This window comes from Microtus pennsylvanicus, chromosome 7, assembly GCF_037038515.1.
Source record: "Microtus pennsylvanicus isolate mMicPen1 chromosome 7, mMicPen1.hap1, whole genome shotgun sequence".
Classification (NCBI taxonomy): Eukaryota; Metazoa; Chordata; class Mammalia; order Rodentia; family Cricetidae; genus Microtus; species Microtus pennsylvanicus.
This window is the reverse complement of record NC_134585.1, coordinates 5,977,966-5,991,536: the sequence shown is the minus strand read 5'-3', so window position 1 is coordinate 5,991,536 and position 13,571 is coordinate 5,977,966. Positions and strand designations below refer to the sequence as shown.

At 52.2% G+C, this 13,571-nt stretch overlaps 1 protein-coding gene across 1 annotated transcript; it reads right to left on the bottom strand.

The window, feature by feature from the left end:
* Positions 1–7,520: 7,520 nt before the first annotated feature.
* On the bottom strand, positions 7,521–12,582 carry Pim1 (Pim-1 proto-oncogene, serine/threonine kinase). The gene is made up of 6 exons (XM_075979743.1): positions 12,362–12,582; positions 12,158–12,264; positions 12,014–12,064; positions 11,550–11,916; positions 9,909–10,085; positions 7,521–8,949 (listed from the first exon to the last, which is right to left on the bottom strand). The coding sequence occupies exons 1-6, from the start codon at positions 12,441–12,443 to the stop codon at positions 8,792–8,794; spliced, it is 942 nt and encodes a 313-aa protein (XP_075835858.1). The 5' UTR covers positions 12,444–12,582; the 3' UTR covers positions 7,521–8,791.
* Positions 12,583–13,571: the final 989 nt, after the last annotated feature.

Below are 13,571 nucleotides of genomic sequence, written 5' to 3'. Positions count from 1 at the left end.
AGGATAGCCTTGAACTCCTGATCCTCCTGCCTCCATTATCATTCCCCCCCCCCCCAGAGCCGCATAGACCGGTGAGGAGTACCACCTGCTTACTGCTGTGAGGTCTGACCTTCTGCCTGCTCCTAGCGGACATCTGTAGAGAGGAATAGTCCTTTCCACCAAAATCCATGACCCTCTCTCCTTCTCATCTCCAGCTGGTCATGTGCTACCTGAAGAAGACAGATTAAAATTTCCAGTGTTTCTTAGAGTTGGCTGTGGATACAGGACATGATAAAATCCAGAGAGATAGAAGCAAAAATGTTGCTAGTGAACACTGAGGACAAATTCCTTCTAAGATGCTTTGGTATGCACATTCTACCCCAAGAGGGAAGAGATGGGAAGGAGAGATGGGTGGAGGGAGAAGTGATCAGGCGGCCACATGGCCCCCTTGGCTACTGCAGATAGCTAAGCCTGCACATCATGGCATCTTGACATGTTGTTTATCGACAGGGTCTCACGTAGCCCAGGCTGGTGTGGAGGATGACCTCCAGTGCCTGAACCTCCTGCCTCCACCCCACAAGGTGGCGGGGTTTACACGCGTGCTCCACCACCGCACACAACCATCATCTTGCTTGTAAAAAGGCTTTTCGTGTTTCACCAGGAGAACACGTTTCCCTTTAAGCACGGGATCTCTAAAAATGTGTGGTATGTAAGTATAGCTCCGTCATCGCGTGGTCCCAGCACCTGCCCCCTCCACCCCCTGATGACATATCTCTCTAATTTTACACTACAGTCAAAAGTGAGGTGGGATATTAAGCCAATGCTCGTTTATTTATATCAGTCCTTGGGGAGCATCCACACGAGAGCGTGAATAATCTCACCGGAAAGGGGAACTTCCGTGGTATATTTGGCTCAGGGACGTGTTTTCATTGATGGGGGAAAGGGAAGAAGTGAACACTGAAGAAAAAAAAAAGAAAGTCATCTTACCCAGGGGTAATTTATACACACACGATTCAGCAGGCATTTTAAGTGCTCACTCAGCAGGGTGTTTGTGACAAACGTTCACAGCCACCTAAGCGTCACACAGCAGCACCCCAGTCGGGACGTAATACATGTCCTCGCCCCTCCCCTGAGGTTCCTGGCGCCCTTTTTAGTCTTTCTCTTCCCCCAGCTAGCTCTAGGTCACCACCAAGCTGCTTTCTGTCACTCTGGCTCTAAAATCTCCCTTCGATGGTGTCATACAGGCTGTGACTGGTTTGTAGGGATGACCACGACTGGGTGACAGAGACTTTACAAGAGCATTTCTCTTTCATGGACGAGAAACCAAAAATCAGAAGCTAGATAGCTGCCCAACTCAAGTCAGAAGAGAATTGGGCTGTGATGTGTCTCCAAGTCAGGGAGGGGTTGTTGCTTACACCACCACACTGCTACTGCCTGCCCCTGGTTTTATGTGGGCCCTCAAAGTCCCAGGGAGTTAGATAAAAGATTATCTCATATACGATGGTAAAATTTTGGAAAATAGAAGATTAATAATTTATTTCCACCCTAAAGCCATGGGCTGGCAATGCGACTCAGTTGATAGAGGGCTGCCCGGCACCCTCGGCATCCTGGGTTCTGTTCCCAGCACCGACAGACCAGGCAGAGACACAGACACCTGTGTCCTAGCACTTGAGAGGTAGCGACAGGAAGATCGAAAGTTCAAGGCTAGCCTAAGCTATAAAAATAAATAAATAAAAAATAAATAAATAGCCAGGCAGAGGTGGCGCACACCTTTAATCCCAGCACTCGGGAGACAGAGGCAGGTGGATCTCTGTGAGTTCGAGGCCAGCCTGGTCTACAAGAGCTAGTTCCAAGACAGGCTCCAAAGCTACAGAGAAACCGTATCACGAAAAAAAAAAAAAACAACAAATAAATAAATAACAGGACCTGGCGAGATGGCTCAATGGTTAAGAGTGCATACCAGTCTTACGGAGGACCCTAGTTTGGTTCCCAGCATCCACACCAGACAGCTCACGACCTCCTGTAACTCCAGAGGATGCATGTCATCTTCTCGCCTCTGTAGGCATTCACACTCAACTGTGGGCACCCTCTACAGACATATGCATACACATAATTAAATACTGAAAATAAATCTTAAAGCTGCCACATCAATATAAATAAATATAAAAAGCATGTATTTCGAAGTAAGAAAACACTATACATGGCATCCAGAACAACAGGTTATATCTGGAGGCAACAGGGCACTAACTAAGAAAATGATCCAGTCACGTAGACGAACACAGATGGACATAATTGTGACTGTCCTGCCGGGAGCCCAGGATAGCTTACAACTCATTAGGTAGCTGAAGGTGACCTTGAACATCTGATCTCCTGCTTCTCCTTCCCTGTGCAGAGATTACAAACCCTCAAATTCTCTGCCCAGGGCTCCGTGCACGCTAGGTAGGCACGCGAGCCCCATTCCTAGCTGGCTTAGTGCAGGCTCTTGAGCTTGGTGCTGGATGCACCAACCAATATGACACAATTCATTAATAGCCGTGTTTAGGTGGGTCATGAGCCTGGATCCCAGACCTAAGGTCGCCAAGAATTCTGCACATCGGTTGTCCTATTACAGTAAATAAAAATGAGACGGTCTTCTCAGCTTGGCCCCAGTTCTGCTTTGTTTCCACTTCCTCTCACAGCCACCGGAGGGGTCACTGCAACCTTGCTGTTGGCAATCGGGGTTAGTAGCACAAGGCCACTGCGGAAATGAACTGGGGGGAGGGCGCGGCCATATCTGCTCCAACACTGCTCTCGATAGGTCCTTGTGGTGAGGGTTTCCAAGAACCGGCGGAGCGTTAAAGGAGCTGAGCAACACTTACGAGAAACGCGACCTGCCCCACCCCACCCCCATCCCTTGGCCCCTTTCTCCCCTACTTTGCGGTCTCCAGCCCTTCCTCCCTTCCAGGACACACAGGTGCTGGGCATGTCTGTTTCCACAGAATGGGGTTCTTGCCCCAACTCTGCTCTGACCTCCATGTCCTGGAGCCCCGCAGGGCCCTAGGATGGCCAATCACTCAAATGCGTAGTTGTCAGCAACACCACTTGGGTTCGATTCCCGCCACCAAGAAGGAAATTGTGTCCGGCTAACAAAGCAATGGGCATAGATACAGTATCATGTAGACCAGGCTGGTCTTGAACTGGATAAGCTAAAGATGATCCTGAACTCCTATCCTCCTCCCTTCGCCTCCCAAATGCTGGGGTTAGGCATACACAGCTCACACGTCAAGAAACACTATCCTAAACTGGGCAGTAGTGGCACACGGCTTTAATCCCAGCACTCAGGAGGCAGAAGCAGGCAGATCTATCTCTGTGAACTGAAGGCCAGCCTGGTCTACAGAACGAGTTCCAGGACAGCCAGGGCTGATACACAGACCAACAAACAAAAAATACTCTTCTTCTCCTTTTTTTTTTTTAAACTTTATTATTGATGGAGGCATATGCCATAGTACACATGAAGAGGTCAGAGAATAATTTAGAGGACTTGGTTCTCTCCTTGCGTCATGGGGTCCTGGGTCCTGGCAGCTGACCTCAGATCAACGCGTTTGGCGGTAACTGGCCAATGCTGAGCATCACACACGTCCTCAGAAACACTGTTCTTCACTACACTTTTAAATGTAAATCCCCGGGCCAGGTGCAGGGGCACTGTAACCCCAGTACCAGGGGGACCAGAACAAGGTCAGGAGTTCAAGGTCTCCCTCTGCTACTTTTCAGCTCATAGCCCAGCCCTGTGTCATAAAATCGGTATTAAGTAAGGGAAGAGGGTTATCATTGGGAGTGAGTGAAAGGAGAGAGGGGGTGGGGCAAACACGATGAAAAGATATTAGAAACAGGCATGAAAACGTCAAGTGGGAGGCCAGAGAGATGGCTCAGTGGTTAAGAACACTGGCCGCTCTTCCTGAAGACCTGGGTTCAATTCCTAGAACCCACATGACAGCTCACCGCTATCTGGAGCTCCAGTCCCAGGGGTTCCTCCATCCTCTTCCGGCCTCCTCAGGCACCAGGAGCACCCACGGTACACAGACACAGGCAGGTAAAACCCCCGTCACATAGTAAAGTAGGGAGAATATGGAACGTCAGCACGGAGCCCAGCCTTCCCCAAGCTGGCCTAGACTTTCTCCAGATCCTTTAAGAGCAGTGAGATGACTCCAAGGGTGACAGTGCTTGCCTGAGAGCCTGGTAATAAACTCATCTGGTCCCTGGGATCGACGTGGTGGGAGGACAGCAAACTCTGGCAAGCTGTCATCTGACCTCCACACGCCACCATGGCATCGGATCCCAGGCAGTGCTACATACTGAGACCCTGCCTCAAAGTATTAATAACAACAACAATATAATAAAATAAGCCAGAGAAACGCTGCTTCCCTTTGGGACGTTCCAATCTCTTCAGTCGCGTTTCCACCTCCTCTCCCCCCACCACCACTCCCACCCCTGTCTCCTGCCTCCTTGACAGCCTACAACGTTGAAAACCTGTGCTGCGCATTCCGGGCAAACCAAGAGTGACATAAACACTCTGGTCTCCACCTCTTGGAGAGAAGGCAGTGCCAAAAGAGCTAAGCCTCTCTCCCCACCCAGGTCACAACTCCCTTCTTACTCCACAGAAGTGGCAACCACAGTCAGACACCCTACCCCTGTGCTGGGACCCGCCTGTTACTGTCCTGAACTGGCAGGGGAGATTTGCATGTTCATATACTCAATAATATCTAAACTTTTTTAAAATTTTTAATTTTTTTTTTTTTTTGTTTTGAGATAGGGTTTTTCTGTAGCTTTGGTGCTTGTCCTGGAACTCACTCTGTAGACCAGGCTGGCCTCAAACTCACATAGAGATCCTCCTATCCCTGCCTCCTGAGTGCTGGGATTAAAGGCGTGCGCCACCACTGCCCAACTCTAACCTTTCTTTCCAATACCCCAATCGAGAACCAGGTCCTTCTTTCTACACATTGGCCCCTCCTTGGTTCCAATAAATATCACCAGGTCATGAAGAGTAAGGGGTGACGGTAGAATCCGAGTCCAAGGCTGATTCCCTGAAACTCCCCATGGGGTGCCCTTAACTGTTGTTCCTAAACTGCCCTGACAAGAAGACCAGCGAGGACCTTCCACCTTCTCAAGGAGCCCTTAATCTCAGCTGGACACACTGTAATCCCAGGGTTCAAGTCCAGCCTGGAATGCATGAGATGCTGCTAAAAAAAAAAAAAAGTAGGATGTGGTGACGCATATCTTTAAACTTAGCCCTCCAGGGGGCAGAGGATCTCAGTGAGTTTGAGACCAACCTGATTTACATAAAGAGGTCCAGGCCAGCTGAGGCTACAGAGTGAATTGAAACCTTGTCTCAATAAATAAATAAATAAAATAAAACAAGTAAATAAAAAGAGAGAGAAAACCAAACCATCTACCATCTCCCGATCTCTGACCTCTTCCACCCTAAGAACGCCTTGTTTTCCTTCAGACACTGTCTTTCCCCCAGTGATCTCAACAGCTGAACGAAAGCCCCCCAACTCATTTCAAGGGCAAGAAGGGTGAAGTTCTGGCGGATTTCATCAGAAATTTCCAGCAACTTTCATCTGTTCACTCGCAATGTTACTGGAAAGGATGCAACCCGTGCCTAGAGCCCAGGAGCTGCCGGGCAGTGTGTATACAGGAAGGAGGAGAGGAGGGAGGGGTAGGAAAAAAGGGGAACTTCAGAAAATCAGCCCCCTAAGAACTGAGAAATTCTTCCTTTTCGCAGCAGCGTGGAGGCTATGCTGGGGTTTGGGACCTAGTCCAAGATGAAGTGGCAGACAGCATCTCAATGCAAGGAAGGGCACTGTGGCCTGGACTCTCCACTAAACACAAGTGCATGGGACCAAGTTCCCAAGAGTTATGGATACACAGAGAAGGGTCAAGATGACCCCCAGGGAGGTAAGAAGGTTGAAACTGTTACCAATGAGCATAAAGAAACAAGAAAGCAATGTTTACACCTGGGTGTGCTGATGCCAACCACAGCACCCTAGTTGTAGGGAGATCAGGAGTTCAAGGCTATCCTGGACTATTTAGGCAATTTGAGGTCAACCTAGGCTACATGAGACCTTGTCTCAAAAAAAGGAAACATTTATTCTTTACATGAATCAGCAGTGGTTCAAATATTAGAGCACACTCAGACCACACATGTGAGGCAAATTGGGGGTCCCATCTCCCAGTATTACAAAAGCTGTCAAGTGGGCTGCAGAGAAAACCCTACAGCAAGCCAGTAGCAGCAAGTCACATAGTCAATGTCCAACCCCCTTCACTGACAATGAAGGGACCCAACCCAAGCCCTAATCCAGCACCGTGGCCCAAATTTGTGATCCTAAAGCTCAGGAGACTGAGACAGGGAGGTGGCTGTGAGTTCAAGACCTTCCTGGACTACAAAACGCTTCACTGTTTGTTTTGTTTTAAATGTTTATGTTTTTGTTTTTCAAGGCAGGGTTTACTATTTAGCACTAGCTGTGCTGGAACTCACTTTGTAGACCATGCTGTTCTAGAACTCACAGAGATCCACCTGCCTCTGCCTCCCAGGTGCTGGGATTAAAGGCGTGCACCACCACCGCCTGGCTAGTGCTTTCTTTTTATTGGGTGCTGTCTGTATGTTTTTGTGTCTAGACTTATGTGCGTGCTTAGTGCCCTTAGAGGCCAGAAGAGGGCGCTGGATCCTCTGGAAGTGGGGTTCAGATGGTTGGGAGTCACTGTGTGGCTGCCCCAAGTTGACCCCAGGTTGAGCCATCTCCATCTCCACTGTGTCCTCACCACCTTTTGAGAAAGGACCTATGTAGTCCTGGAACTCTGTAGCCCTGGCTGGCCTTGCACTCAGGGCCATTTGGTTCTGTCCAGCAGGGTGCTTGTCCTCTAGAACTAGACTGAGGTCTCCTGTATCCCAGGCTGACCTTGAACTCCTGATTCTGAAGCTTCCCATTTCCAAATGCTGGCGTTATAGGTTTACACCAGCACGCCTGCTATTCAGCGTATTTTGAGATCTGTCCTATGCTAATCTTCAGTTTCTGGACTCTGTGATTCTGCTAGGCAGGTGATTACCACCTGACTTCAATATCTATCCCAGTATAGCCAGGCAAGGTTACACACACCTTTAATCCCAATACTAGGGAAGGCACAGGCAGGATCTAGGAGTTTCAGGGCAGCCAAGGCATATACAACCCACAAGTGCTGCCTGTAATCCCAGCATTTGATAGTGGTAGCAAGAGAATGCTCAATGCTGGTCCCTTACATGACGCCGTGTTAGGGAAAATTAGTCCCAACTGAGTCTTGTCCAACATCTACAATCTGGCTGCACCTGCTTTATAAGGGTGATGATCCCCAAACTTTGGGACCTTGTTTTGGGGCACATTTCCTTAGTGGAGAGATTGCCTCACAGGCAGGGAAGGCCTGCATTTCATTGCACACTGGTTGTCCCACCAGGAAATCAGATTCTGTGCCCTTTCTACCTGGCTCTGGACCAAGTATACGTCTTTGTATGAATGAACAGAAAACACAAGTTAAGACAAAAGGTTTTTATTCAAAAAATGCCAAGTATAAAAAAAAAATAAGATCTCTTTTCCCCTGTACAGTATTTCACTCAGATAAAACCAGCAGGCTACACGCTGCTCAAACAGGATCCGGGAGGCACATCATGCCGGCCGGAACTGCCTTTCTATGTACAGTCAGCAATGCCCCTTCCCAGACAGAGCCCAGACCCACTCCAGTAAGCAGGCAAGGGGCCCCCCCACAGAAGGGACGACAGCAGCTGTCCCACCGGAGTCCCTTCACCCCAGCAAGCATTGCAGCCCTCCCCAAAAGGTCCCCAAGTCAAGAGGGAAAAAAATAAAAGAAAGAAAGAAAACAGATCATGACAATAAAGCCCTAGGCAATAGCCAGTGGAAGCTTGGAACAGGAAGGGAACCAAATAAATAAATAAATAAATACATTAACATTGACTTCCAGGCCAGAACTGCCATCTTTCAGAAACAAAACAAAAAACCCCAACAACAAATATAACTTAAAGGCATTTTTTTTTCTTAAATTGCATCAACTACAATCCTTTCACAGGCTACCATGCCGACTGTACAGACATTTACAGCTTGTCTGGTTGTTGCATTGGTTGTGCATTCTGTGTGAGGTCTTGGCTTTGAAACAGTTAAGTAGAAACCAAAAAGGAAGACCAGTTCACTTGGGAGTTTTACTAAAGGAGGCAGAAAAAGGGCAGGTGGCTCAGCAGTTAGCCCCGCAGCCTCTTCCACGGCACCTTTCACAGGAAGTGGGGGGAGGGGAACAGGGAAGAGTAGGGAACCAAACCCAGGCAGATTCTTGGAGAAGCAGCAGGTAAGAGGCAAGTTCAAGTATTTCTCCCAGCACAGCCGGAGTCCCCACAGAAGGCACTCAGAGGAGTTGGAAGAGGTGACAGGGACTTAAATATATGGTGCTAGTTTTTGTTGTTTTGTTTTTTAAATCCCATCCCCGACATATTTTTCCCCTACCCTAGCCCATCCTGGTGACCCGAAGTCTCAGGGTCACTAAAGGTCTATGGCAGGGTTCTGACCCACTCCCACCCCCCACCCTAAGATTCTGCAGAGCCCAGCAAAACTCGACACTGTGGGTGTCTATGGGAGGGCCTGGGGGCCTGGGAAATGAAGTAGCATCTCTTTCCCCTGTGGGAGGCTGCTCCAGGAACCTGGAGTCTGGAATGAGTTGTCATTGCTGTCCCTGCATGAAGCAGGGTCCTGGAAGCCAGAGACAGCTGTCCCGCCCAGAGTGTCTGATAGAAAGGCTGCTATTTGCTGGGCGCCGGCGACAGGCTGCGCAGGTGAATCTCGGCGGTTGCCTGGGGTAGGAGGACATCCTGCATCCATGGATGGTTCTGAATTTCTTCGAAGGATGGCCGATCTGAAGGTCTCAGGGCCAGACACCATCTGATGAGATGCTGGCACTCTGCAGGAGGAGGCACAGACGGAGGTTAAGGGTGACTCACTCGACTTGTTTTTGAGAAGCAAAGGTCTTCCCAAGGCCTTCACGTCTGGGTTTTTAAAGAAGCATGGACTCTGTTCAGAACACTGCTGGATCCTCTCAGCGGGAAAGGACCAATACCGAAAGCCTGCGTCTGCCTTCAGTTAAAAAAACTGGCTCCCCTCTTAAACCTGTGGTTTCAAACTTCAAATAGCTGGGGCCTTTCCCACGACACCCACTCACCAGAAATAGGAAGGATGACAAGGGTTTGATGAGCCACCACCGAGCAAGATGAGGTGATTCAACTCATCTACCAACTTACAAACACTGACACTACTCAGGATGAGGTCATGGGGACCACAATACTTAGAGAGTTATTGCCTTAAGGGGAGGTGGCTTAAACAGCCCGACTTTTTTTTTCTCTAAACTATGTTAAGAGATCAGGTCCACGCTGGTAGTTAAACTTTACAGGGTCTGGTGGTTGGGTGGGATGTATATAAAACCTGCTCCAATTCCAGCCTGACCAAAACAAAAACTGAAAGAAAAAGGGGAGGGGCTGAGACAGGATTCCAAGACCAACCAGAACTCTGAGTTAAACCCTGTCTCCTAAATCAAATCAGAGGCAGGCCAGGGCCCTCCTTAGTGGCCCCATCTCCTCAAAAGATGAATAAATGAGTAAAAATGACAGCTAGGGCATAACCCCATACTTTCTTCTACAAAGTACCAGGTTTAGTGGTTCACTCTTGTAATCCCAGCACTGGGGAGGGAGAGACAGGAGGATCTGAGTTTGAGACCAACCTAGTCTACAAAGCTAGTTCCAGGACAGGCTTCAAAGCTACAGAGAAACCCTGTCTCAAGAGTGGGAAGCCTTCTCAAAACCAGCCTTCCAAATATAATAACCCCCAGTGAGTGTCCCGACCACCAAAGGGTTTCGTGGAAGTTACCTGAAGAGACCCTTTGCCTGAAGAACACTTGACCCTTGATGATCTCTTCGTCATGCTCAAAGGGAATATCTCCGCAGACCATATCGTAGAGCAGAATCCCCAGGGACCAGACGGCTGCCGACCTGCCATGGTAGCGATGATAGCGAATCCACTCTGGAGGACTGTACACTCGGGTTCCTGCAAGCCAAGGGAATTGAAAGAAAACAGCCTTAGCAAAAATAAACAAAGCAAACTAGTCCAAGTAGCTTCTTGGAAAAAAAAATTTTTTTTTGAAACAAGGTTTCTCTGTGTCTGCTGCCCTGGCTGTGCTGCAGGGAACTCCCTCAGCACGCTGACCTTGAGATTCGCCTGCCCTGGCCTAGAGAGCTATGGTTAAAAGCAAGTGCCACCAGCACCCGGCTTTAAAATACATTTTTTCCCCAACCCTAAACTAAAATCCTTTATATAACTCCCTCTCCAACAAACAGTCACTCAAAAGCTAAAGTCTGGGGCCCTGGGCAGTAGTAAAACTCACTCACAGTGGGACGGCCTTGAACTGCACAGACCCTGTCTAGGACTGTCAGATCAGATTCTCATCTAGACCCGACTCTAGTCAGGGTGCCCTTTGGGAAGCTTTCCTGGGGGGGGGGGGTCTGCGCAAGCAAAGCACAACACCTACACTCTTTCCTCCCCAGACGGGAAAGGCAGAGTTGCAGGGTTGGTTTCAGACCACGTGATTCCTGTTTACAAACTTTGGATAGTAAAAAAAAAAAAGAAAGAAAAAAGTGCTAGCCTCATGGTGCTCAACAGGGGGCAGCAAAGACTTGCCCAGGGGGGAGGGAAGAAAAAAAAAACACAAGGGAGGACAACTCAGCCAGCCATTAACTGTTAAATACGAAAAATGCAGCCCAACCCAGCGTCCTCCACCGGCAAAGAAATCCAAACCACAAGCCAGAGTCAGAGTTTTGAAAGGCCGTCGTTTGTTAGGGCGAGCCACTCAGACCACGACCCACCCTCTTGCTTTCATCTAGTATCCCTCCATTCCTTTTCTGAAAGAACGCGATCCAAGCCCCTCCCTATGATAGGTTTTCAGTCTCCCTGCGGGAGACACCCAACTAATTTTCAAACCAGCAACAGATCTAATTTCACAACACTCATTCCAGGCTTCGTCACCCCACAACACCCCTAAGTATAGTGAAACCGCGGCTGATTCCCTAATCCTCAAAAACAAAACAAAACAAAAAACCCCTGCAGTTCTTAAGAACTACCTTAAAACTCCCCCCAAAACAAAACAAACTACAAAACCGGCATCTACGTCTCCCGCCACCACCAGCTCCACCTCCTTCCACTGGTGAGAAAAGTGGGTCAGACTTTAGAAATCTGGGCTATAGCCGGTTGCCTACGACTTCGTATTCGCCGGGAAAGCATGGAATTTACTAAATTCCACTTAAAAAAAAAATTACAACCACGCAAGAAATGTTGCAGGTTCGCTCAGTCGGCTTGAAATCCCCGGCTGTACTACGTCGGGAAGCTCGCCTGTGCCCCACCCCTGCCAGCAGTGAGCCCGGCAGCCCAATGACCTTTACAAAGGGCCGGAGCCGAGGCCGCCGGCGGCTTCCAAGCCGGCACCTTGGGCAGCTCCCTCCCCGGGGCCTGGCTCACCATCGAAGTCCGTGTAGACTGTGTCCTTGAGCAGCGCCCCCGACCCGAAGTCGATGAGTTTGAGCTCGCCGCGGTTCAGGTCGATGAGGATGTTCTCGTCCTTGATGTCGCGGTGGAGAACCCCGCAGTTGTGGCAATGCCGCACGGCCTCCAGCACCTGCCAGAAGAAGCTTCGAGCCAGCTCCTCCTGAAGGGCTCCCCGTTCGGTGATAAAGTCGAAGAGGTCTTGTACCGGCTCGGGCCTCTCCAGAATCAGCACGAAACTATCGGGCCTCTCGAACCAGTCCAGAAGTCTAATGACGCCCGAGAAGCCGCAGCTCACCTTCTTCAGCAGGACCACTTCCATGGGCACTCGGGTGCCATTGGGCTGCAAGGGTGAGGACGAGGGGTTAGCGCGCCGGTTCCGGCACGCCCGTCACCACCCACCCACCCAGACGGAGGGTCGCCGGCTCAGACTCACTCACCAATTCTCCCCAGTCGGAAATCCGGTCCTTCTCCACGTGCTTGATGGCCACCTGGGAAGAGAGCCCCGGGTCTCCATCAGATTCTCCCTCTCCTGTTTTAAGCATCCCTCCGCGCGCCCTCCCCAAGGCGGGGTGCCCACTCACCGGCAAGTTGTCGGCGACGCGGATGCCCGAGTAGACAGAGCCAAAGCCACCGCTGCCCAACAGCGGGCCCACCTGGTACTGCGACTCCAGGGGCTCCTTCTCTTTGCCTAGGGAGGAGGCACGGGACACTAAGCGCGAGGCCCACGCAGGGGTCCCCGGGCGCCCCCCCGGACCCGCGCGCTGGGGTGGGGTGGGGACACTCACCCGGCGCCAGCTTGGTAGCGTGCAGGTCGTTGCAGGGCGCGGCGCGCAGGTGGGCCAGGGAGTTGATCTTAGACAGGAGCATCCCCACCTCCAGCGTGTCGGTGCGGAGCCGGTGCTGGGACGAACAGCAGCGGCGACGGAGCGAGCTGGGGCTGCGCCGGCGGCCGGGGCTCAGACTGCGGGTGGCGTTGCGGCTCGGGCTGCGGCTGGCGCGCAAGGCCGAGGGCGAGTCAGAGGACGACCGAGGGCGCTGGCGGGGCTGGCGGCGGGTGGGCTCGCCGGCCGGGTCAGGCAGTGCGGGAGGCGGCGGGGCGAGTGGCGTCGCGGGACCCAGGGCTGCTGCTGTCTGTGGCTGCTGCTGCTGCTACTGCCGATCCCGCCGCCGGCACTGCCGACTCCCCTCCAGCCTCCTCCGCCACCACGGCCGCTGCTGCAGACGCCCGGCTCGCCCCGCCGCCAGGAGTAAAGGGGCGGAGCGCGCCGCCGGGGAGGGCGCGCGCGGCGGGCGGGGACGGGGCGGGGCCTCTCCGGGAGGCCGAGGCGGGGAGCCCGGCTGGCGCGGCGGCGGAGGGCGGAGAGGGGGCGGGGAGGCGGCGGGACCAGGGCCGCTCCCCCTCCGCTCCGCCCCCTGGCGGCTTCGCCCCTTTCCCCCGGCCCCACCCCCGCGGTCGCGGCTCCAGCCAACCGGGAGTGGCTTCATCTGCATAACGCGCCGCGGGCCCCGCCCCCGCCCCGCCCCGCGCCTCGCGGTCAGAATGGTCGCTAACGCCGCCACGACGTGGCGGGAAGGAAAAGGCGCCAAAACGGAGGGGGAGGGGCGCTGGGCGTGCGGGGAGGCGGGAGCTGGGTGGCGCGCGCGGCCGGGGAGGAAGGATGGGGAGGGGCGTATCGATTCAAACCCAAACAATAACAAAGCCATCAAAGGCCGCCCGAGGCCAGCTCCTCCGGCTCTAGGTTTCCCAGAGATTTGGGGTGTGATTTGATGGGGGGGGAAGAGGGGGTCGAGCGCTGGAGCGTAGCAAGTTGCGAGCGGTGGAAGGGCGTTGGTGTGGCCGGCGCGGAGGCCGTGCGGGGGGACCGCGTGCATGTGTGTGGACGCCGAGCAGGGTGGTCCTCTTGTGTGACTCAGCCCCGAGACCTCCAAGGCTGCCGAGGCGGGGTGACGATGCGCGCTGTGGGATCGATCCTGGGGGTGGGGGTTGTGATTTGG